The sequence below is a fragment of the Bombus flavifrons genome, chromosome 3 (genome assembly GCF_040668555.2).
Source record: "Bombus flavifrons isolate JBK064 chromosome 3, iyBomFlav1_principal, whole genome shotgun sequence".
NCBI lineage: Eukaryota > Metazoa > Arthropoda > Insecta > Hymenoptera > Apidae > Bombus > Bombus flavifrons.
The window spans coordinates 5,842,276-5,869,162 of NC_138444.1; the positions used below are offsets into that span (position 1 = coordinate 5,842,276).

The following is a 26,887-nucleotide window of genomic DNA, read 5'->3' on the forward strand; positions in this document are numbered from 1 at the left end:
TGGATTTCCAAGTGGCAACGAATTTTTCGCGACGCGACTAAGAAATCTCGAGATCGCCGACTCTGCAAAGACTTACGGCGCTGCGTTGTCAGAGATCCTGTGACGTTCCTACCACAGATAAGGCACGATTCGTCAAACGGAGCGAGCACTGAAGAGTTTTAGTCTGGCGTACACACCGTGTATTTCACGCTGCCGTGTTTTAAAAATGTTTCGATGTCAGCCACAAGAATATGAAATAAAAGAATATAGTTTCAGTTCAAAAATATAAACACGACTTTCATTATGATCAGATAGATAATTTATAACAGTAAAATTCTACGTTATACGTACATAATACACATATGTTATCAAGTAATAACACTCTGGATTTAAGAATCAATAACGTTCAGGAAACGTGTGAACTGGCATAACCGCGCGAAATGTCGCAGCTGGCCTGTAGAATTTACGATAGATGAGTAAATTCGTTAGATGACCTTGACCGTGACCATGAATCAAGCCACATGAATCGCATGCAGCCGCGGTCAGGCTGTCAGCTTATCTACTCAAACATCGAATCTGGAGCACGTTAACTAATTACCGGCTTTTCCATGGCTCGGGCTGAAGCCGGTAATTGCATGGCCGTTGCTATCAGTGTTGACTCTCCTGGGAATACAGCTGTCCCACCGCATTCACTCCCGGATTAGAGTGTCAGATGTATTCTCGTTCCGCTGTTTTCTCTTTTAATTTCCTCTCCCTATATCGTTCGTTCGACATCCAACACATTTTTTTCTGTTCTCAATTTTTTCCGATGAACGCTCGTACAACACGTGCGAGATACTTTGAGATGTTTCTGATAAAATTGTGCGAGATCAAAAATTAAAGAATTTAAAATATTTTAAGAGGTTTTTTTTAATTCGCTTTTGTAATGTTATGGTAAAACGAAGATAGTGATTTGTTGATTTCTGTATAGTGATTTTTGTATAGAAAATGTACGATTTCAAATAGAATCTTTGAAGTGAAATAGAAATAGTAGTAGAAGATAAGCTCGTACCAAAATATATGCAACACGTACGCTGTCATACCTTCGATTTACGGATTTCGGAGAATACGACGATATCGTATTCACGGCAGACTGAATCGATTCAAGTTACCTCTATCGTTGTTATTTTCTGTTGCTCCGTTTCGCCATGCTCCTTTTACCCGTTCTACGCTACAATTTATTTCTCATTAATGAAATTTCATATTTCAATCCGCAGTCACACGTAATATCACAGAATTTCATCGTAACTTCGATACTTGATTATTTTTTACATAGTTCTGATATTTTGTTTCATTAGAGATATTAATGTTTCCTTCGGTACACGAACCACGTCTCGCGTTTCTTTATGAGCTCGTAGAAACTTCGCGTTATCTTTCCTAGTTGAGAGATTATCTTACCAAATTTCCTTGTAATTGGAATACTTCATAGACCACTTGCGATCCAACGCCTTCGAGTTGGTTGTAACTTCGATACGTTATAGAAGGGTGCATCTTCATCAGGTAAATCCCTAAATCCAGCAGAGAATAATATTAGTCGAGATCCGCCCGTTGCACCGTTCATCCGATTAATGTTTCTAAGGTTCTCGATCGATACCGTTAGATCCACCACGGTGTCTTATTTCTTGTGAATTTTAATTATCGGTGTTCCTCGTCGTTCTTCGTGCGCATTACGTTCCTACGAAAATAGAAGCTTTGAACAAATTAATGGAAGCATCGTGGTTAATATTCCTAGACTACAGAAATTGTAGAGAAATTGAGTAATAGAGAACGATTGGAAAATTCGGAAATTATTTTTGTGATGGACGGTGTGACGTGTTGTTGGTTAAATCAATAATGAGACGAGTTGATTTAATTAACTATATTTACAAATATTTTAAAATGTAGAATGCAAAGTTAATCGCAAGCGTTGCTCGCTTGATGTTATTCGTTATAAGATTACACGATACTGCGGTACTGATATTGACTGCTGACTGCAGACTCGATACTGATATTAATTCGTGCGACTGACTGTGTCTGGAGGACATTGTCGTCTATTTATACTGGTCGAGGAGGGTACCGAAAGGTTTGAACTTGTCGCAGGTTGTAGGTTGCACGTAGTAGCGAAATTGCTTTGTCCTGAGTTTGTTTATTACATTATATGCGTCGTACAGTGTTAATCCTCTGTGCCAAACAACTAAGTGAGGCATCTTCGTATCGCAACGTCCTAAGACGCATATGCCGCTACATTTCAATGGAAGGATAGTATAACTATATTTTCTACATATTTTAGATAGTTTCATTATATACAGTCAAAATAGTTAGAAATAACTTTCATAACAATCTTTTGTTGCGTTTATAAAAATATACAGGGTGGTTGGTAACTGGTGGTACAAGCGGAAAGGGGGTGATTCTACACGAGAAAGGAAGTCGAAAATATAGAATAAAAATTTTTCGTTTGAGGCTTTGTTTTCGAGAAAATCGACTTTGAATTTTCGCTCGGTACGCGTGCGATACGTTATAACGGATCTCACTGTAGATCGTTGTCTCGATGGAAAAATTTTAAAAAAAAAAAAAAAAAAAAATGAAAAAGAAAAATTTTTATTCTATATTTTCGACTTCTTTTTTCGCGTAGAATCACCCCCTTTCCGCTTGTACCACCAGTTACCAACCACCCTGTAGATTTGGATATAAGTCGGCAATGTAAACATAAAGAATAGTTATTATAGATCCTTTTATTAGCTGCATCTGTGTATACTTTTAAACCTAATACATATCTGTGTAAAAGTATACTTTCGATTCACTTATCCCATTTCTCAAACTAAAACAGAAAGTCCTCGTGATATAACCTACTCGACCAAAGGATAAAGATAAGAAGAACGAAGTAAAAGAAAGAGAGAAATAAAAAGAACGAGCAAAAGTAAGCGAGCAACGTGTAATGGATAGAAAAGAAGAATCTGAACGTGGAACAACGAAGCACGCGAAGAAACACACATTCCCGAGGGGACACGGAAAACTAATAGTTTCTCGAGTCTTTAAATAATGGAAACGATCAGTTGCAATCGATTCATCGACCACCCGACATACCTCTCTCCTTTCGCTGTCTCTTTCCACTGCACGGACATTCCCACGCGCATTCCAGCCGCGCGTCTGCGCTTGCATTTTGTAAGCAATTAACATATGTACGTACGTAAAAATCAGAAAAATATGTAACCTACAAAAGCGAATGATCGATAATATACGTAATTTATAAAAATTAGTAATAAAAAGAAAACTGATGGTTCACAAAAATTTTGCCATTACGCGAATAATTAGAAAAATTCACAACTTTAAGAAATTAATGCTCAAAAATAGAATATTCGTATTTTTTAACAACACGAAAATGTATCGACCGATAACCTACGTAAAAGGAGACAGTTGATCAGGGACGGTTAATCGAGTTCGACGTTGGCACAAAAGTGCATCGGATCAGTCCCGCCCCTCGAAAGAAGGTCATGCCGATTTCGGGACGACATGGCAATGCGCGCCGGTTGACGAGATATTTTGGCCATCGTCGCAGTTTCTCGGTGTTTTTGGATCGGCCCGTGGCCGCTACTCCAAAACGGCCTGCCGACTCGCCGGGTGTAATGTCCTCGAGTGCACGTACGAGAGTACACCACGTTCAGAATGCGGTTGCATAACGTTGCCTCCACTTGTGCTGTTGGTTATCTGCCCGCCACCGACTCTCCTTCCTTTCTTCTTCTTTTTCTATTCAGCTCGTCGTCCCTTCTCTTTTCAATGCGGTTGATTTTCGTTGACTTTGCGTTTTTGTTCAATCGATTTTTCCTCTTTTCCTCGACCCTTTCTTTGTGGCGCACATGGCTGCAAGTACGGTTCTCCTTTTTTTCAATTTCGATTCACAATTTTTCTTTTCTTCTTTTACTTGTTTCCTATTTGAATGCTCGGGGAACTAATTTTGAAAGTGTTTGATGTTTCATACGCTTTCGTAGGAGCGATCTAGCAAGTTCAAAGGAATGTAGAGTGAAATTTGAGTAAACGTTGAACAGTGGAAAAATGGTAGTGTATTTCGACTGGATAAAACAGATGATAATTTAAACTTTTTTTTTTAATTTAAACAGTTTTTTGAGGGGAATTGAACGCATGTTAAGATACTATTTTTTCTTTTCGTTGTACCATAGTAAGGTACGGGTTCGTGCCTTGGCAAGATGTCCAGTTTTTCCCAAGACCGCAGAACTCGAATCCACTTAAGTTATTTTTCTTCTCTTACGTTCTCATGCCAAGTCCTCCAAATTCACTAGCGAAGATAGTCAATTCGTTTCTATGTGGGATACGTGTTTTTAATGCGATAGCCATAAAAGACCTCTTATTCCCTTCTCTTCCGTTTAACTCGCTCAACTAATACCATCTTTGTAAATTACGTCTTTCGTTTGTTCCTTCTCATTAAATTAACTCTGGTACTTCACGTATGTAGGTTTGTTTGGTGTAGAATAGGTAATCTGATTTATGGGAACTAGGATCGTGTGATAAGTTTTATTCAACGTTTCCTTGGAAATCATCTGTCTGTTTGATGTATTTTGAAAAGGTATTTTCAAAATCATATCCCTCTTTACCTTCCTGAAAGATATTTCCTTTAATTCAAACAATTAACATTATTACAAACGATACTCTCTTTTACAAATGACCAACACTATCTTCAGCACCTACTCGCTATCTATTTTCTTGGGAAAATAAAAAATAATTATATATGTATGTCGGAGATGAAAGGACATCGGAGTCTTCCCTTTGGAACCCCGGGAAAATCCCTTAACACCGTAATCGAGATTCTATCATAGGCGTAATTAAACAATTGTCGTCTTTCGATCCGATTGTATTTGTTCAAGATTTGTGATAATGAGCTTGGGCTCGAGGCGATAGCCAGTCGCCGAACGTAGCCGCGGTCACGGGATGAACGCTTTGCCTAACAAAGGTATGAAGTAATTCTATAGCTCTCCTTAAAAGAAATATCTCTGGCGACACGCGACAGTAAACATTCCAACGGTCTCTGTCCAGTGGCCACACGCAGTCCCTATTCTTCGAGTAAGATGATTGCCAGATGTCGATGTGTTTCCACAGTACGTGATCAGCTAGCCCGAGGGCCGTTATAAACACTAAGATCTAGTTACCTAAAGTCCTTCAAACAGATAAACAGTCTTTGTCCCAACTACGGGAAGATAGGAGAGATCTATTTCTTTCAACGAACGGCGTCTCCCACTAGCAACTTTCCCTCGAGGGCGGCTACCATCTTTTCTAACCACCGATATGGAGATTGACCAATTAGCAGCAACGTTAATTTCCCTTACTTTCTGAACGAGGACTATCCTCGACGAATCCGATGATCTCGTGTCCTTAGACACACCCCATCATAGTTTTCCTCTGCAGCATCGTCGCGACGGAAAGTCATTCTCTCGCGAGATCGTATTAGCGACTCACTTAGCGTCTGTACGCTCGGTGGGTATTCACCGTTTTAACAAAGAGTCCGACTTACATTTTGTGGGCACGTTCATCCATCACCCCGTCGACCGCGGATTCGTTATTGAACCTAGGATCATTATCATTAGTTTCTCGAGTGTCTAATTGCCACGGTTGCTTGTCCAATTCCATAATAATCGTATCTGCACTAGTCAATGTCTTCTGTATTGCTTATCGACAATGCGTAAACCAAACGACGATTCGTTTCACGCCCCTAATCCTAATTCCAATGTAAACCCGACATGTATATGTCGGAGATGTAAGGACATCGGAGTCTCCCCTCTGGAACTTCGGGAAAATCCATAAAATTGTAATTAAAGTCTACAGCTGTAATTAAACAATTTGCTATCATTCTACCCAATTGTATTTATTTGAGATTTGTGACGATGAGCTTGGGCTCAAGACGACAATCAGTCGCCGAACGTAGCCGCGGTCAACGGGACGAACGCTCCGTCTAACAAAGGTGTGGAGTAATAATATGGTCCTCATTAAAAGAAATGCCCGTAGAGGTATTCGACAGTAAACATTCCAATGGTTCCTTCGGATAAAATGATTACCAGGTGTCGATGCACCTACACAGCACAAGTTCAGCTAGCCTGAGGACCCGCTATAAACCTTAGGATTTTGTTAATTAAGGTTCTACAAACGGACAAGCAGTCTTTGTCCCAAATTGACCAATTAACAGCAGCGTCAATTTCCCTCACTTCCCGAATGAAGACATCTCTCCACGAATCCGAGGATTTCGTGGTCTTAGACACACCCCATCATAGTTTTCCTCGACAGTGTCACCGTGACGGAAAGGCACTCTCTCGCTGGTGTACGAGCTCTTGGACTAGTTAACTAACGTCTTGATATCAATTACAACTTAGACTTCGACTGAGAAATAAGCCTACTAACCCGTTGACCGCGGATTCGTTGTTGGACCTAGGATCATTGTCATTAGCTTCTCGAGTGTCTGATTACCGCGGTTACTTGTCAAATTCTGTAGTAGTCGTATTTGCACTAGTCAATGTCTTCTCCATTGCATAGCGACAATGTGTAGTTCAAATGAGGATTCGTTTCACGCCCCTAACCCTAATCATAATGAGAACTCGACATATATATAAATAATACAGTAAAAATAACATAATTCCATATATGAATCTAAATTATTACGCTCTACAATGACAGCGATCGAGTGTTAACGTCAGCTGAAAACGCGTCAAAAGCAAAGGAAATCTCAAAAAAATCTCACCTGAAGTTTCGCGTACAAAAATATTTTACCACGGTAATAGATAAAATTCTCTTCTGGGAAATAATTCCATTTTAAATATTTGCAGCTATCTGTCAAAATGAATAAAACAGGGCGCAAGACAAAGGGAAGAAAAGAATAATGGTTGACAGAAAGAAAAATAGAAATCCCTCCCATGATTGAAACGCAGCCTTGTTGCCTAGCTAACGTAAACGTTTTACTCGCCCACTGCATGGTCTATTAAAGCGAACGAGAATTGCAAATTACCTGCATTCGTTCGTCTGTCATGGCACATTGCGGTCAAGCGTCCCGGCGCCAGACGACGCCACAAATGCGGCACACCTCGTGTCTCCAGCGTCCACCGGAAACGTACGAATATATTCCTCGAGGAAAACCCTTTGTGTCTACCCCTTTTTCAACGAATCAACCTTCTTTTTCTATTTTTCGACTTTTTAAACCTTCGTTGTTGCCGTTGGTCGATTGTAGGAACGCACATTGCAAGAGAAATATTCTTATCTTTTGTGCATTTTTATCGCGTGGTTATAAATTTCTTTTTGGGTTGATGGTATTTTATATTAGAGCCATCGAAACGCGAAGAATGCAGAAGCGATTTATATCATTTCGTTTATCTTTGACTCTAGGTTCTCAAATTTAACGATGATACTTTATTACAAGAAAAACGAAAACAGAAGTTTCAAACTAAATCGAAGATCCAAAGGTTTTCCGGCCTCGGTATAAATCGCAGAATAGCGTAAACGCCGAAGAGTCGCGTCGATTTCAGTCATGTTGGTTCGAGTTAGGTTAGTTTCGTCTTTCAAAGACAGATTGTCGAGTAGGAAGTGGCTGCTGGCCAAAATCGACTGAATTTACTGCTGGACCACCCCTATAGTGCCGAGATTCTTACTATTACGTCGTAATTGCCTTGACAGACAGCTTACAAACGCGTTTTCAACTTTCGAGAGGATGGAGAGTGCCGAATTCCCATAAAATTAACATTTTATTCGGACCATTCATAACCACAGTTTGAATGTGATTGCAGTTTCAAACTTTTTAGGGGATTCCGCAGGCTTGCTGGGTCTTTTTTTCATTTCACTGAGTTTTTTTACTGTACCTCGGCGAATCTCTAATTTGCCTGAAATAAGTCGAATCCAAATTCATAATTTACTGTAAATCGGGATACTTCATAAATTTTTCGATCTAATTTTTTCGGGAAAGAAGTATCCTGTGAAGAAATTTTATTACATATTTTCCATGTGTCTGTCGTATGTAGGGTTAGACCTTTGGCAATTGTACCACGATTATTGGGATACCGTGTACAGTCGGTACGCACGAGAAATATCTACAGTCTACATGATAAAATTTATTCGTTTGTAACGAGGTTTAAGCTTGTAAATTCCAAACGTCCGGATCTTTGGAGGTATGTAGTTACGTGGATACATGGCTACATTTACGATATTAGATCGGTAGATGTTGACGGATAAATAAGCGGAGAACGGTGACTAGTACTTACTCGACCGATTCGAGTAGACTTAAATGAATCGATCGTTTAGCGCGAAAGGAACAAGCAATACGTCCGGGATTATGTAATGCGAACAGTCGCAAGAAAGGAGGCATTCCTTGCTCGTGTACTCAAGATTAGCAATGTTATTTATACGTATCTACTGTCTATTGAACAGTCTAATGCTTTCGAAAACGTTATTTATATCTAATATTGCATTACAATATTACGAACTTGTATTTGAATTTATCGAATATCGTATGTAATTTAAGGAATTGCGAAGGAAAATTAATTCTGTACTTTTAATTGTTTGCAGAAATGTTGAAATTTATATTTATAAAGTATGGTAAGTTGCATAATATTCACCTTGGAAAAAATGTAGATAGAAATAGAAATGATGCTACATTCGTATAAAAAATTAAATTACATTAATTGTCCAGAGGTTCTTCAGTTTGTTAAGCTTACTCCTCCGTTTAGATCTTTCAGAAAATTCCTAATTTTCCACACAGACCTAATTATATTTTTAGTAGTTGGATTAATCGCATTTGCAGACGTTCTAATTTACTTGGCCATCGATTAAACTTATTCTGCGAGTCGCTTCCTGTATTCAAAAAGAAATGGTAAAAATGCAGTACGTAATTGACTAATACCAATGGCGCAACATTTGTGGTAACCTGTTGTTGTTACCAATTGCAGGTATTTGTTCATTTTATATTGTTGTATTTATTTTTCATATCAAAGGGTGTCATCCTTACATAAATAAATGATAATAATAATTATCGTAATTATATATACAGTATCATTATAATAATTGTTATTATTATTATCAGATAAAGTCTTTCCGTAATTCTGCTCTTTCCTGTGAAACCTTTATGAGAAAATGTATTCCTATCGATAGTAATTAATAAAAAAAGTACAATTTTGAAGGGGCGTGTATAGGTAGAAAAACTAATGTTTACAGTTCTAGAAGAAGAACGATCAGGAAAATCGCTTTTCTTGAATTCGTTCCAGGTCTATATTGGATCTACGCGAATCTACATAATGGATCTGCATGTAATGGATCTCGTTTGAATTCTGTCCAGATCTAGAATTAATGTACGTACATGTTCGATTTAGAATCGCTTGCATCGGTTTCTAGTTTTATCCAATGGCACAGGATTCGTTTATCATTATTAGGTAATCAACTTTCTTATTAGTGGTAATTTATTGCAAATACTTCCTATAAAAATGTGCATAATAATTTGCATTACACATACAACTTGTTTCTTTTTATATTAGCTGGCAATCTATGTACGTATATAATGTTTTATTAGAAATACAAGTATCTTATTTAAGTCTTCATTACAAGTCCCAGACCTGGAAAAAATGTCTTTCGTAGCTAAATGGTCGAGTTAATTAATTAACAAATCCTATTTCAAATATATTTTTTAGAAAATTTACTTCTCCGAGTTCTATTACTCTTCTATCGTGCATACACAATACACAACGAGGACAGCTCGAAGCCATCGCTTGGCGAGAGAATTCTCTCCCACCGAAAGTCCTGACTCGGCCCTGGGGAGAATCGAATCGTTTTCTTCTTGTTGTGTCGGCGTCGGCGGTGTCGGCATTCCAAAGACCGAACACGATGCAAGAGAACGGCCACAGCCGGCCACCTATCGTACTCGCTCTCACTTCGTGCTGCAGTTTCGCGTTCCTTTATGATCCTGCGTTCCATCAATAAAATCCACCCTCTAGCTCTTCTCTTTTCTTCACCTCTTCCTGCCTCGCCTTATTGTTTTCTCACCATCCGGACCACTCGATTAGCCTTCTTACATCCAGTTCTGCTAAAAAAGAAAATTTTAAGGCAATTTTCTGTCGTAAATCGACTATTTTCCCGAGCTGCTGAGAAAATCAAGATACGACAGCTGTGACCGTGACTGAATGGGCTGACGACACGGACCGATCGATAGGAGCGAAAGACTAGAGGGCATAATGCTCTAGCGCGCAGCTGGCGATCGAAAGAAAGGAAAGTTCACAGCCGTAAAGCGTGATTTTAGCTCGTGACCCTACCTGCTGAACTCATTTCCACGCGCAGCTACCTCATATTCTTTGCAGTTTCGTGCAACCGGTAGTTCTATTGATATCAGGGATCAAATTTATCGAAATAGATGTGTCAAGTGATCTTCGAAATATTAAGTTGGCAGTTCAAACTAAATATTTCTAGTAGTATATTATTAGGGTGAAACGAAAAAAAAAAAAAACTAAAATTATGTGACCATTTTCTTGTAGTAAAAGAACTCCGCTCTTTCAGATTAAGCATAGAAAGCAAGAGTTCATTTTCGTTCGAATGAATTTTTAGGTTCCTACGCAAACAAAACAATTTTAGGTAAATAGATTCCGTTGAAGATTTTTGTATTCACAATATTTTAATTACTTACGATATTTCAGTTCTCATAAATTTTGTTTTTGAAATAGTATAATTCTATATAATGTTCATGGTATTTCCGTCATCCGCTGTATAATACGATTAATCCTTTGATTATTTACAGTATTAACATTAATTAATTAGCATTGTTTGTTTGATTGTTTACAATAATAACATTAATTAATAATCCTGTTATCTTGTTTTAATTTAGAAAAAATGACTGTGCATTTTGTCATGACACGTTGTTTATCAATGAATACACGTTTGTTCTATCAACGACACGCTTCTTGAAGAGTTCCAGCAAAAGCCATTTAAAAATGCATAAGATTTCATACACATAAATAAGACTCAAGGTCGCGTAAGTAGTTGGCGAATTTTTTTGGCGTCACGTGTGCTTGTTTTAAATAGGAAAAAAGTTAATAAATTTCTTTTTGCTGAATATACTAGACGAAACCAGTGAGTGACGTTTTATTGTAATATATCTTGAAAATATCCCTTTTAATGACTGTTAAATTTAAAACGTTCACGTGTCCAACGCATGATATAATACGTTTACATAACACTCAGAGAAGTTTTTTTAAATTCCTATATCCAAGAATTGTTTTAATTCAAAATTTACGATTTTCCTTGTGTTTGATATTTATTACATACTATATCACTACCAGGTAGTGACACGCATAAACGCTACATTACTCGTAGAATATTATCGTTGTCCATTTATTATAAAACGAATTTATATATAGGGACAATTATTAAAGTTTTTCGTACGCAACGTCTAACATGGTTTTTTAGCATTTTTACACAAATAAAATTTCATCAAATCGAGCCATTGAAGATGATCAGAAGAACCAATTGTTCGTACGAAACTTTCTGAGCGGAGTTATTTAAAAAAATTGCCTGGCCAGTCGATTCGACTGGCCGCTTCCTCTCCGTAAATCGCTATCTGCGAACGTTCAGGAAACGTTCGAGGATCGACCTTGGCCCGCCACGACTCTGCAGAATGGTATTAACAAGATTTCGGCACGTGCGTCGGAACTCTGACCGAGCAGGCCGTACGCGTGGCCTTTCGGCTCCCCTAATCATCATAGTCGAAAAACGGCCTAAGAGTTGGCATCTCCTAAGCGAAATTCAATCTTTCGATCTTAACGTTGAAAAAATATTTTTCTTTATGAAATGAAAATCCTCCGATATGTAGAAATCTAATTATATATACATATAACTATAACTGCTCCGAAATGTATGCGAATATATGAAAATTTCTAAAGTACAGAAGATTATCGATCTATGAAACGTAGAATTCTTTTTTATATAGTTCTGTAATTGGAGGATATACAGAAATAAGATTATGACATTTTAGAGCAATAAATATCGATACTAGCGTAATGTAAAAAATTCTTGATCTATAATACCTCTATTGACAGTAATAATACATTTATATGAATATTCATAACAAACTATATATAATGTTTTGGGAGAGGAACTTTATAAACCGCTCTAAAATATGAAAGATTTTTATAGCATTCAGAGAAAATGCGTATGAACACGCGAACACATGATTTGGTCACAGACATTGCGAGTTCGAAATTGAAACCTGGATGATTTAGCTAGATCACGCTGATCCCGAAATCATGGCAAACAACGACAACCATTTTTATAGCTGTTTCTTCGTATTGCCGGCGTCGATTGTCTAGAGGTAAAAAATGGATTGCCTCGAATTTAAGCGATCGAGTCACGCGATACATAATCAACTCCCAGTTCGATGTTTTATGAGCTTTTAATTTTTCTATCTTCTCTTTTTAAAGGGCAAAAGAAGAAATAGAAATGAGAATACTCGTGATATATATCCAACCATAACTTTTCGAAAATTAATAATTAAATTCTAAAGTATTTTTTTAATTTAATATTTCATATTTATTAATACCCGAAATAAATTCTTAAATATTTTACATCTTCAGTCGGAACATTAAAGAACATGAGAAAATTCCAATTAAATATTTAACATTTCTTTAATTGTAAAGAATATCTAAATATGTATTTATTTTTGTGAATTATCAAAATTCTTCTAGCTTTATTAATTAAACAAATTTCGTAATTCCGAAATGAATTAAAACATACGAAAAGGAATAAAATCCGCGGATTCTCCAAGGAACGCGGATTCGGTTCCATCTGGATCGCTTCCGGTTCTCAATGTTAACTGTGAGTTTTTAATTGCACAAATAAAGAAAAACATGCGCGCAAAGGGCAGCTCTTTTCGTTCCAACTCCTTGTGCCCTTGACAGATGCCGAGTGTGTTCGCGATTATGCTCTAAGATCGGGCTTACATACACGCAAACGCAATAATAAGAGTCCGTGTAGGGACTCGTACCCGGTTCCTCTGATATTATTCTTCAGACATCCTTTCTCTTTTTCGTCTTTCTCTGGTTAAGACTTCTCCTCTACTCTAGTTTCTTCGTCATTTTCTTCTTTTGGTCTTGTTACAGCGCACCTTTGCATTCTTTCTCCACCTTTCTCTCCTCTCACGAGTGATCTTTTTCGTTTTGTTACTTCCTTTCTGTCTCAACCTTGCGGTGTTTCTCGTCTTCAATATTTCCATGTGTTTTACGTGTTTATGCGAGTAGGAATATTTTAGGAAAAGATTTTTTGTTGATCGTAAGATCGTTTTATGTTTTTGTCGGAAGAATGACAACTTTTTGGCGAATTGGCTAATACTTTTCTTTGCTAGTTTCCTTTTTTTTCATTTTTCGTTCCTTTCGACGCGAATTATATTTAGATCGTTACTCGCCCAAACCGAAGATTCAATCATATGATGTCATAGATGTATGTAAATATGCATGATACGCAATATAACGCATCGTTAACATTTTCTTGACCTCTCTCACACACTTAATCCGCTTACACGAGTTTGAGTTAGCTGCTCAGTTTATGTAGATTCATATTTTTTTATTGGGCGCAACTTTTCTATAGAAATGAAACTTAAGTAGGGCAATTTATTTCAATTGTTATATATGCAAATATTGTATTATACTTGAAGTATAATCTGTGCGATGGACAGATTTCAATATTAAAATATCTAAATGGATTTTTCAAGTGATCTAAATGTCACTTTAAATGAAAATATCTTTTTATTCCTTTATTTTGTGATCTTTTATTATATGTTTTTATATGTTTTATGACACCCTATGTTTTCTTCAAACCATGTCAAACACGTCTTCATCATATATTCAATACCAAATTTATATCTCCAAATTGATTTTTCCCTTACGTCTCGTCGCGCTGTCATTGGAATCGAATGACCTTTTTGACGAGTAATTTTTTATTAGATTCATCGCCATGCCTTTTCATTTGTCTCTGAATGACGCTAGGTGATGCAACCGTGAGATTGTAAACCAAACCAAGCCACACGAGGAGATACGGTACTCTGGTGAACAAATTAAATTTTTCTGCCATTCGATAGTCCCATGGAAGAATGTAATGAAAATTTTGTCGATCTTCATCGAATGTTACGATTGTTGCTATAATAAATTCCAAAGGTCAGATCCTCCTGAAATGTGTACATAAATATAAGTATTCTATTTCATTAGTTGTGTCCATAAAAATATGGATTTGAAAAGAATCGCATGCTTTGCAAATTCTATATTTCGTACCTTTTATAATAAATAAACTTTATAAGATAATTAAAACCATATGGTTGCTTGTATTTTTAATAATAGTTTTTGTATTAGTAGAAATAATCCCTCAAGAAATTTAAAACGTATAAACTTTAGCTCCACTGATTTTAGTTTAAATTTAATTCTCTTTTATATACGGTGTATCGCTTAATTCGTGTATGACTTCATATTGCGAAATATCATGTTCAGCAGTCTATGTATTTAAATTCTAGAAATTCTTTGTCCGTGCTTACACGCGAGCATAGACGAATTACATGGAGTTTTAACGAGTTGTGAAATACTTTCTCGTTATCATGATATTTTGAATTTAATAATCCAGCCTTTCGAAAGAGGAACAATGTGTGCAACAGAATTTAATACAATTACGTTAAATTAAATTTTAATATATTCATACTTTAATGTAATAAAGTATATTAAAATCATAGAATAATTTCCATGAAAGCAATTGTTTTTTTTATGCTCTTATGAATCTACTTGGAAATTAGTAAATTAGAAAAAGAAAAACAAGATTTTTCTCAATATAAAAGAGAAAATAGATAGATAAATCAATTGAACAATTATATTTAAAATAATAAAGAACAAAAATAAAAATAATTGAAATCCTATATTACGATTAAAATAAAAATTAGAGAACAGGAATTACAGATTCATAGTAAAATAACCATAAAGCAAGATCAGTGAAAAAAGCTCAATTTATAATTCTACAAAACATTTTTTAACGTGAATCCTGATCTTGCTTTTATCGCATCGAGAAATGCATCTGAACCTACAAATTAATCCGATCCAAAATGAACAAATCTAGAGCAAAAATGAAAAGAAAAAATAATTCAACGGTTGCAGGAAAAAATTATTCATGAAACCAGTTCTTCGATTAACCAGTTAAATGTCCTTTGCATCATATGCATAATCACAGTGGAGACGTTTTTTTAAATGTATATTACTTGGAGTTTCGAGTGGAACGAGTTTCAAGAGAGAAACAGCTGAAGATGGCTTCACGACACACGCGGGCATCTGTTCGTTGGCCACCTGTCGGCAGGTGCAAAACGTACAGCCCGTTACCTTTTACTCCTGTATCAATTGACCCTTTTGTTTTCGCTGCTACCACCACCATTCCCGTTTTACTACGTACTACGTGCGTACGACACGCGTACGTCGCTGTTCCGGATGTTATCGACTCGACCACAGACCCATGGTGGTCCTTTCTCCCCCTTGATAAAACCCTTTAAGCTTCAGCCATATAAACAGGAAGTATCTTACACCCCCTCCTCTTGCCTATTTATTTTGTATTCAGACACAGATTGCGAATAATTCTTTGGGAACACCTGCGTGTTGAATGAACCTTTATTCTTTTTAAACTCGGCCTAGTTCCGCTGTTTCTTGTCCTTTGGTATTTTATGGATTTTAGTTTGGTTCGTTTCGAAGGTTTTTATTGATTGAAAGTATAGCGAGATATGCCAGGATGGTTTTAGTAGAAGTTCGTTCGTTCTAGCGTCAGTTTGTTCTAAAAATATATAGAACAATTTTTATATCGACAATGTTCGAACACCACGATATCTGACAAATACGATGTAAAAATTATTTAACGAGTATTGACTTAGAATGGGTGGAATAGATATTGATTTAGGTAAAACGTGTATAAAGATAAAAATAGAGTAGCAACGCGCGCTTTGAAGATCACTTTTTAAATCTTGGATACATCGTTGGGCCGCACCTGCAACACTTCATTTTAATTTTTACTTTGTATCTTGTATCTTACACGTTGATGATCATCGATGATATTTATCGCATAGATTGTAGAATACAAATTATTAACGTACTAAATACGGAAATAAGTATTTATTTCAATAACATGGCATTCTTATTTCAGGCTGCGATACTTCAGCAGACTGCCGAATACATATACCAGCTGGAGCAAGAGAAAACCCAACTGCTGTCACAGAACTGTCAATTAAAGCGACTGGTGAATCAACACGAGGGTGGTGATGTTCCGATCAAGAAACGCAAACCGGACAATCAAGGTGAGTGTGTTCACTTTGATCTAAAGGAAATTGACAATTTTACTTATAACGATTATAATGTGTCATTAACTAAATAGTATGTATCTTAAGTTGAAACTATACATCTTAAACGTATACAAAATTGCGAATCAAATATTTGTATGATTTTACTACGACCATAGAACTAATCTATCACTCTTGGAGGAAGAACGCAATCTGCGAACGCACGATCACTAATTTACCCGCGTCATCAGAATAACTTGCTTTATGATACTGACTCATCGGGAAGATTCGTCGAGGAATTTTTTAATTTGTCGGTCGAAAGTGGTGTGGAGATTAATATAGGAGTCGTTCGTCATTTTCGTGCGAGTAATTACATTCCTGCAGGCTCTGCCGGATATTCTATTCTGTTCACAAGAGGGAAGAAGTCGCAATTCGATCGATAGGATCGAAACTTCGTTTACTTTCCTTTGATTCTCACGGCGCGGCGCGATTAAATTTTCAATCTTACGCATCGGATAAAAAGAGGGATGCTTCCTCTTTGTCTACTAAATCATTGATTTCCACGGACTAATAAATTATTTGAATATAATCGTTGATTTTGTGATCGTCATTCTTATATTTATGATAAGTTTATAAACTCACAACCTTTATACAAACTTCCATTTCATGACTATTGAAAAGAGATATGACGAAGGAAATTTTATTAAAACTGAAAAGAAAAAAGAACACACACACACACGCACACGATTTAAAAATTCTCAGCGCGTTATTAATTAATTCCTCATTTTTTAGTTTTATTTTATAATTCCAGTGCAAGTAATATCCTTATTAAGAATGAATTTATTTATTATATATTATATATTTGTTTTATTATATTTATTATTATTAATTTAGAAGTCTCGAATATATCATATATAAAATATTAACACATTCTATCCTAGATAATAGTTTACTTTCAGAAGTTAGTTTTGTGAATTCTATTCTCTTCGATCAAATCGACGATATAAAATACATTTAGAAACGTTAAAGAGTGTAGAACTTATTCTGCTTTTGCTATATGTGATTAAGTAATGAATTATCGATGGAATTTGCTTGTTTCAGGAGGTGTCGTGGTTAGTCTACCAATGCACGTTAGCGAAAGCGGTGACGAAGGATTGGGCAGCATGTCCCCAGAACCATTGTCGGTAATAACGGTGACCACAGAGGGACATTCTGTGGTCAACAGTGAGGTGGTAGAACTCAGACGACAGTTGGAAAGGGAACGTCACGCGAGGTTGCATCTAGAGAAGCAGATGAGAGCTATACAGAGTCAACTATACCCGGAAAGATTCAGGGATAATCAACTGATCACTTATCAGCCTCACGAGGTAAATTATTAAATAATGTTCTCCTTTTTATTGCATTGACAATAAATAATATAGTACATAAAAATTTCTCTTTATTTGTGACAACAATGTGTAAAATATGAAGAGGGTGAAATTCTTAATTCCTATTCTTCAGGTGATTGAACATACGGACAACGTGATCGCTCAAGAGACAGAGGAAGCGGTAGCGGCACTGCAGGTAGTTTCCGTGGTGTCCTTGGCACCGGTTGGCACGACGCAGACCGTGGACACGTCTAGTCCGGATCCAAGTTCACCACCTCTGTCTCCACAACCCGCCGATATGGTACCAGAAGAGATCAAGGAGGAAGAGACTGGACCAGGTTCGCCGAAGATTGTAACGTTTGGTCAGAACCAGGTGTTCTCTGCAATTGACGAACAGACAACCGGTGACTCTTTTTCCTCGTCGAGTCGTGTCACGTACGCCACGACTACGGGGGAGTTTAAAAACGCGTCACCTCAATATATCACCACCAGCCCCAGCAGGCCTTTCTCACCGACCGCGGAGCCGCAACGACTACCAAGCGTCCTCGAGGCCGCTATGAAAGCGGAACCGAAAGTAGAAGTTGAGAGGTGAGTGTTCTGGTTTCCTGTTTTTTATTTTCTGTTAATATTATTATACGTATTAATATATTAATATTGCTGGTTACATTATGAGTGGATGCAAATTTGTATTTTTAGGAGAATAATTAAAGAAACAGAACTGTATATTTTTATATATTATATGGGTTCTGTGTATTTTTATATCTTTGTATATCTATAATAATATAAAAAATATAAACATAAAAGTCTGTAACATATTTATAGTGCAACTCGTTCCCAGCTTCTGTTTATATGCAACCTCCTTTATAGGTATTAGAAAATTTATAAATAATTAATAATATTGTATTGTAATGTATGAATAAATATTAATTATAAAATAATAATTTGAAATAAATAAAAATATAACATTCTATATATGCATTGAATATTATATGTATTAAATTTACTGTATATAGATTATAGATATAATGGTTAGATATAACGGATATATAGATAGAACGGTTTAATAAATTGATTATTCTATAGGTGGAGTCAATTTTTAATATTAATTTCGTATAATATATCACGTCTTATATAATATTAAGAACATTTCTGGAAAAGGCAATGTGTCTTAACAAATTTAAAATATGCTATCGTTTTACTTACAAGATATAAGTGTTTCAATTTTACGATGAACTTTACGTGATACATTTATATAGCCTGCATTTAGTATGTAGGGTAAATGTCAAGGTAAATAGTAACACATGTCTCCATCTTATTAATATTTTATGATTCTTGTTATGAACGTCGTGCATTTGACTGATAACAAGACTTCAAAAATGTAAACAGCTTTTATAATTTATCAAATAATTTTCATGCAGAATTATCAAATTTTCAATATTATTTTCGAATTTTCTGATACATTTTACTAACACAAATTTGTTATGCTCGATGAAATTCATTATTATCATGCTATTATCATGTATTTATACATTTATGAGAAATTTAATTGTCAAAATGTACAGAATGTACACAATATTTAGTGACTGGAACAAAGTTCAGTTTGTTTATGTACATTCATTAACATAGGAAATTGCATAAATATGCGGTTTGTAAAACTACATGATAGCACGTATAAAAGAAAAATCATTCTAATTCCAGGTTGCCGTCGCCTTCAAACTCCCTAGACGACAGTTCCCCTCAGGCGAGGCTTTATTTAGCGAACACCTCCAGACAGAATCTGGAAACGATCGTGGAGGCGATACGTCACCTAGAGGGGGACCATCTCTTCAGCGACGAACCAGCGCAGGACATGCCGCTGGCGTTGACCAACAAACAAACGGCGAACACGTCGAGCAAATCATCTACTACGCCAGGCGCGTCGCCGACGGCGAAGCAGCGGCTACTACAGGCCGAGTTCCTTCAGTTCCACAGACAGCAACAGGCCCAGCAGCGACCGGGCGTGATCGTAGTGAAGCATTCGTGATCAAAAGGCGCGTCGCGATCAGCAAACTGAACGCGCGCGTTCGCCACGGCGAACTCGCCTCCGCTCGAGATTAATGGACGGTCGAAAACCCGCGACGCATCGAGACATCAAGAGACGCATCCTTCGAAAAGTGTGTACACAGAAACACGTACGTTAAGTAACCAACCGAGAGAATAAAGAAGAAGAAGAAGAAAGAAGGATGTTTCTGCTACACAGTCTACGCTCGAGTCGGAGGCTCTGTTTCCTCGAAGACGCTCGGGACGCCTCCTTGCGTTCGCTGTTGTAACCGCCGACCGACCATTGTATCGGTGTTGCTCTGTCGGCGTTTTCGTATGTTCCTACTGCCTGTCGTCCGCCGTCGTTTCGAGCACAGATCTGTCCCCAGTGTCCATCGAGATTCAAACCTGTTGCTGTTTACGTTCGAGGGATTAGATAATCGTTTATTGGTTAATAAGTATCGACAGATCCAACGAGAAAGCTATCTAACCACATACTTTCTATTGATGGAGTTTGAGGTTATGAAAATCTCGAAACGAGGGTGGGGCCAAAAAGTCGAAGCTCGACGAAAGGATCCTCGCCACCGAGTCGTCGAAATGTTTCCCTCGTCCTAACCTCACTTTTCATCGCCCACTCCAATCATCATTATCCTCTCGCTAGTTCTTGTAAATACCACCGATATATTTTCCTCTTAGTTAGGTTCTCCATCGTGTCCCATTTCCGTTTTATTTTTTTTATTTTCTTTCTTTGTAATAAGAACACGATGGTGAACCCAAGCGTTTCCCTCATTCCCAAGAAAGATTCTTCCCTGTCCTGCTGTCATCCTCAATAACACCCGTAATAGGGTTGAATCGTTAGTCTTTTCCCAACATTTATCCCCTTCATCACTTCGCGAATCGAGACAGCGAAGCGGGCGTTTCTCTCCTCGTGTGTTAACGAGACAGGATTTTTCATTTTCTTTTTCTTGTTTTTTTTCCATAGACTTAAGGCGACATGCTACCACAATAATAATTATTCCTAGGTCGTAAGGCTGCGTATGCTGTATGTCGTACCGATATATACATATGTACACACGATATATACGTATATACATGAGACAATGTAACGAGTACGATCCCCTTCCGCGAAATGTGTATATACATATATGTATATGTATGTGTGTATACGTATATATGTATATAGATATATATATAATGGATATATATATACACACACACACAAACATACACACATTTGCGTTTTCTTTTTTACATTGTTACGAGAATTCAAAGAAAAAAGGAAAAAAAAGGAGCATTCTATATATATATACATATAAAAGATACTTATAGGAAGCGGATACACTCTCGACGACACCGTACATTCTTTTGTCTTTTCTTTTTCTCTGTTTCTTGTTTTTCTCTTTATGTTTCTGTTTTTTTTACGATGTTCATATGGACTTAGTACCATATTGTTCGAGTGATAGTTCGATCAACAGGATCGATCACACACATTGTACGCATACTACACGTATATATGTGTATATATATACGTATATGTATATTACACATACACGCCGCATGCTTAATATTTGACACACATTAAGATGCACCTAAGCGAAAGAGCCATAAAAAGAAAAATACCGATTGTTTCCATGAACCAATTTAGGAAGAGAAAACAAAAAAAAAACGGCAGAGCGAAAAACATAGTTATCCAGTCGAAGAGTGATCTCGTCGCACGAGAGAGCACACGCGAGCAAGAAATTCCGTTTAATCTGTGCCAAATATCGAGTAACCAGACTTTTTGTTCCTTCGTAGATAGTAGTAGTGCCAGCGACGAAAAACAGAAAATTGGTAGACCTGGCGTTCGAACCAAAATGGCGGCGATCAGCCGCTGAAACGATGATCGTTCACTCCCTTCTCGCAAATCGTGTCTGGCATGCATATTACGACACTCGAGCTCGCGAGGCAGACTTTTTCTACCGTGTGTACACTTTTTTAATATTCACTTGTTCCCCTAACCTCAATCGCGAGACGAAAATTCGAAAAACCAAAAAAACATATAATAAAAAAATAACAAAAAAATATATACATGTATTGAAACGCAGAAGGCTGAAACACTGGGAGCAATCACCATCAACACTGCTTCGGTGATCCTCGCAACAACACTTTCCCCCCAACCATTTTTGTACGTCGAACGAAGCACGATGTTTTTAGGTTAAGAAACTTGAGAGAAGCGAGCCATGATTTCTTCGTGCCTTTTGAAGGGAAGAACGATCTATTCGATTGGATCGAACGCGACTTAAATACCGATCAATCAAATATTGTAGAACTTTGTTTATCTGAAAGCTGAAGTTATTCATGAAGGAAATAATGTGCATATATAACAAGAGTCTATATTATACATGACCCTATGACAAAGCCATATTGATCATCTGTATAAATTGAAAAGCAGAGAAGAGTGACGATGTTGCAGACACTATTTTTTAATCTTACTTTAGGATTTATTATTATTTTTGTTATCTCTTTGCAATAAATGATCTTGTGAAAGTAAGTCATTTGTTTATTAAGAATTGAATATTAATCATGTAGTCACGCAATGAAACTGAGAAATTGACAAAAGTGGTGCTGATCAATTTGGCTTATGAGGCGCTTAATAAAAGTTCATATTCAGGATTCTCTTGCACAATAATTTAGTATAAATATTAATAAAATTAATAAATTGACAAATTATGAATTTTATGTGTTAGACTTCTCTTTTATAGACACATGTTAAATAGGATAAGCAAATGACTTGTGATTTGTAAAAGTTCATTTATTTTATTATCAAAAGAACTTATTAATACTGATAATTTGTAACTTATGATTAGTAAAATGTCACTAATAATACTAATTTCATTGTGCAAGAGGAACCAAATAATCAGTTAACAAAATTTCGTTTCAATAAATGAAGTTCTACTATATAAACAGACAGACATACATTCGTTTGAGTTAAACGCGTCTTTCTCTCTCTCTCTCTCTCTCTCTCTCTCTCTCTCTCTCTTTTTCTCTCTCGTTTTACGTTGCATCTTTTTTTCTTAATCCTAGAAAAATAAACACGGACTGAATTACCGACATAACGCGTGCGTCTAGTTACTTTTTTCTATTTCTCTTTTCTTTCCAGATCGAAACAGTGGATCCTTTCGATCGCCATTCGATATACCGACACACGGTTTAGTTTTCCATGCGATGAAGATACGAGAGAGTGTGTATGTATTGAGTTTTGAGCGAATATGTAGTATGCCTATCATCGAGAGGGATTTCATTGTTAGATATACATACACTTGTGTTTGTAAGTACATAAGCAAAAGGCAGACGCAGAAAGAATTATGAAATAAACGAAGATGAAACACTGGCGTAAAGATTAAGAACTTTAGTTAACGTTTAGCAGCTAGAGAGTACGTAGGAATTGTTAGCAGCGAGTACACAATGAAGATACAACCATGTTATTAATATTGTCTATCGGTATGATAAATGTGAACGCTAATCCGTAATTGTACTGTGTGTATATACTATTATAGCGATGTTACGTAGGTTATACACGTGATTATCTAAGGCCGACGTTAAAAAGCTTGCAATGGAGAAGAAGCATAACGAAAGAGAGAAGAAGAAAGAAAATGGAAGAGAGTTTCAGTTTCTCGTACCTGACGCGACAACTTTTTCTATCACGCGTTCATCGTTTTTCTACGATTTTCAACGCCGCTATTTCCACGTTTTTCACACTTCGTTCGCCACGAAAACATTTCGTGTCGCGACAGGTACGAAGAGACCATTTATATAAAGATAGGGTTAACCTTTAAAATTCCACGATGAAAGTGTAACTAATGGAACTTTGATATATCGTACCTTCGAGGAATTAAGATAAACCTTGTTCAAGGGTAATGTACAAAAATCTCGCGGTCGATGTTCGCGCGAGGACGCACGAGGGCCTAAGAAGTCGAGATACGAGTTTTCTTCGATCATTTTCATCTTTTCTTTCCTTTCCTAATTTTTCTTTTTTCTCTGACGTGGAAAAAGATAATTCGACGATTTCTCCGGTAAATTTCATCAATCGTTTTTTCAAGAGTGATTTTATACGATTGTAATGGCGTGTATGCGCGCGATCGATCTCCCCTCTTTCGGCTCTGAATGCGTGATCACGCGTACGCGACACTTTCCGTTTTCTCGTGTTTCTTGCTACTCGATAACGTGCGTTTTGATAATTTAATCAAATCACGATTAAAATATAAACATGAATATTACAGATCTGCAAGGAAATTAAATTGTCAGCGTTTATCTTGTCAATAATATTTTTTTAAGTTTTAATAAATTAGTGTTATTTAAACGATACTTCACACTTTCTTTTATTAGAATATTTTCTTCTCTATGAACACTCACTTAATGATGTCTCCTCGAAATAATAGTTTGCAAGCGAATTATTTGGAAAAGACAGCCACTAATTTTTGTGAAATTAAGGTTTGCGAAAACTCCTTCGAAATGATAATTATTGAAAGGATATTGTATCTTGTAGCAAGGAACACTTGTAATTTAAATATTCGAGCGCTTCCATAGATTATGGAAAAGCTTGTACAATGTATACGAGAATGTTGCGCGCATACATTGCGTCTAAATGTAAGAAAGAAGCAGTGACGAATCTAGAGTACACGCGAGAAAACTACATACGCTATGCATACGCATTTACACAGCTTACTTTGCGAGCATTTAGGGGAAAAAGCCTTAACCTTCCTAAGGCTTCGTGCGACTCGATCAAATCTTGTTTTCTCTCGAGCCATACTTGTTTGAATGTTATTAAAAATCTAAGAATTTGAGAGAGAATGTACTTGTTATATTTTTGGCGAACAAATGCCTGATTTAATTTTATTTCGTTTATGACGAAACGAAGTTCTTAGGAATGATAAGAGCCACGGTGAAGAGTACGGTGATAAGTAGACTGCGGACTTTTATGGGAATCTATGGTTTTATAAACACAACTAAAGAAATAGAATTCACTTGATCAATGAACTTCATTGATAGAGATTTGTTTTATGTATTGAATTATTGATATGTATTTTATATATTTTTGCATATATTATATGCATTCTGTGCATTTTTATCTTTTGCATAAATGCATAGAAATCCGCGGTCGCATGATAAACAAAAGTATTGGCATAGATCAGGTTATTTTGTAAACTTTTATGTTGGTTTGTAAAAGACATGGTTCTTTGTTTATTTTTTGTAAAATATAAGGAGCAAAAGTTGCAAAGTTATGATATTTAATTTTGCCATATTAATTGTACCCATTAAGGACAAAGCAACGAAATAAAGTTGCAAGAATGCAATATTATTGGAAGACAAATACAGTAATTTATTGTTTCATGAAGATAAAAGATACGTATTACAATAATAAATACTATATGTGTGTATAGTATGTATATATGTGTGTGTATATATATATATATATATATATATATATATATATATATATATATATATATATATACACATATATATCTTATATATATATATAAGAAAAATTGGAGTAAAAACAGATCGTTATATATTTTTCATTATTTGCGAAGTAATTTCGATACAGTTTCTTAACAACAGCGATGAAAATATATTACAAACAAAATTGAATAAGCAATCGTACGTTTTGCAGGTTTGCACAGGATTATTAAAATCTGGTCTGTGCCAATATTTTTATTAATTACTGTATATACAGACTATAAATTGATGAGTTGGTGTATGGGTGGGTCTACCATGCGTTTCTTCCCTGTAATATATTTCTCGTAAAGTCGGTTCGCGGCAGAAAAACGCGTTGACGTGTATTTTGCCCAGTGTTTGACAAAAAACGCTTTGAGGAAAATCAGATTTCGATTATTATATCCATTCTATGCTATTAAATAATTATAAAATAAAACATTAACGATTCCAATATTTAGTTATACTTCTTTGTTTGAAAGGAATTACTTATAATTATGAAGCCTATGTATTATGAAAATAGTACTCTTATCCATTTAAATTTCGATATACAATGTACACGTAGCAATGGGAATTTCTGATCCAATTAAACTTTGCAAATCCGCAAAAATGTTAGAGAAAAAATTTTTAACTTTGTTACTATCAACAGTGATTAATTTATTTTTTATTTTTCCTTTTTGGAATACACGTCAACGTCCTCGGATAGTTACGTTTAAATGTGTTATCGATTTACAGCTTTTAATAATTGATGAAACAAATACTCGGAAACAAAGGAAATTCCTCCAATTTTTACCATAAATGTTTTTTAATCTACCATTTACACCGCATACAAATTGAAGATCTAACAAAGAAGATAAACTATATAACAACGCAAGAACAAATAAAGAATGCAGAAAAATATAGAAGAAATGACGGACTTTTGAATGGCGTTTCATTGAACCTGTTTTTATACATTGCTGCATTTCCTCACTCAAACGAAGAAACGATTTAAAACGATATACACACATAGACAGAAAGATAGAAAAGAGAATATAGAAACATTTAAAACGCCACTTTAGAATTCGATAATTCTCCCGGTAAAAAAGAAGAAAATAAATAATATAAATTATACATATAAATTTACGAAACAATGATTGCTATATCTTCATTATACTTTAACATTACTTAGTTAAAAGAATCTTAATAAGAAAAAATTAGAGGTAAAATACGAAGAGTCATCATAATAGTTTAATTACTATTATAAAGAAAAGAAAAAAACAGGAAGAAAGAGCAAGAGAAACGAAGATGAAGAATAAAATAAGAAAAAAAGAAAGAAGAAATAGTGGAGAAAAGCAAAAGAAGCGACAAAGAAGAAAAAGAATCCTTTTAACATTTAGGCGAGCGTGGCTGTGCGAGCGATTATGAATTAATTAGAGGAAGTTTAACGTTAAGGCTAATTTCGATTTGTACTTTTTTTGCGGCAAATGGCGACTGAAAGTTGTTCCTTGATCGTCCACTGCGAATACAAAATGGACGATTAACTGTCTCCTGGGAATAAAGAAAGCAAACGTTTCTTTTTATATTCTTCGTCGTAACTAATATATATTAGAATTTTAATTGATAAAAAATACACTACTCAATTGATATGCATGATTAATCTATTTGATCTTAACGTAACTTTTGTCTGTCACTTTGATTTCAAATGTCTCATTTAAAGAAATTCGAGTGTTTATTGAAGTTTTAA

At 35.9% G+C, this 26,887-nt stretch overlaps 1 protein-coding gene across 3 annotated transcripts in view; it reads left to right on the forward strand.

Annotated features, from left to right (window-relative positions):
- The window catches only part of crp (transcription factor cropped), a 150,160-nt gene extending 125,200 nt beyond the window's left edge, over positions 1-24,960 (forward strand). For 2 of the 3 annotated variants that reach the window (XM_069110265.1, XM_069110264.1), the window contains exons 3-6: positions 16,171-16,321; positions 17,405-17,670; positions 17,804-18,258; positions 19,369-24,960. In XM_069110265.1, the coding sequence (XP_068966366.1) occupies positions 16,171-16,321; positions 17,405-17,670; positions 17,804-18,258; positions 19,369-19,693 (1,197 nt within the window). In that variant the 3' untranslated portion in view covers positions 19,694-24,960. The remainder of the gene's footprint in view (positions 1-16,170; positions 16,322-17,404; positions 17,671-17,803; positions 18,259-19,368) is intronic. The other variant, XR_011172701.1, reaches the window with a different exon arrangement.
- The last annotated feature ends 1,927 nt before the right edge of the window (positions 24,961-26,887 follow it).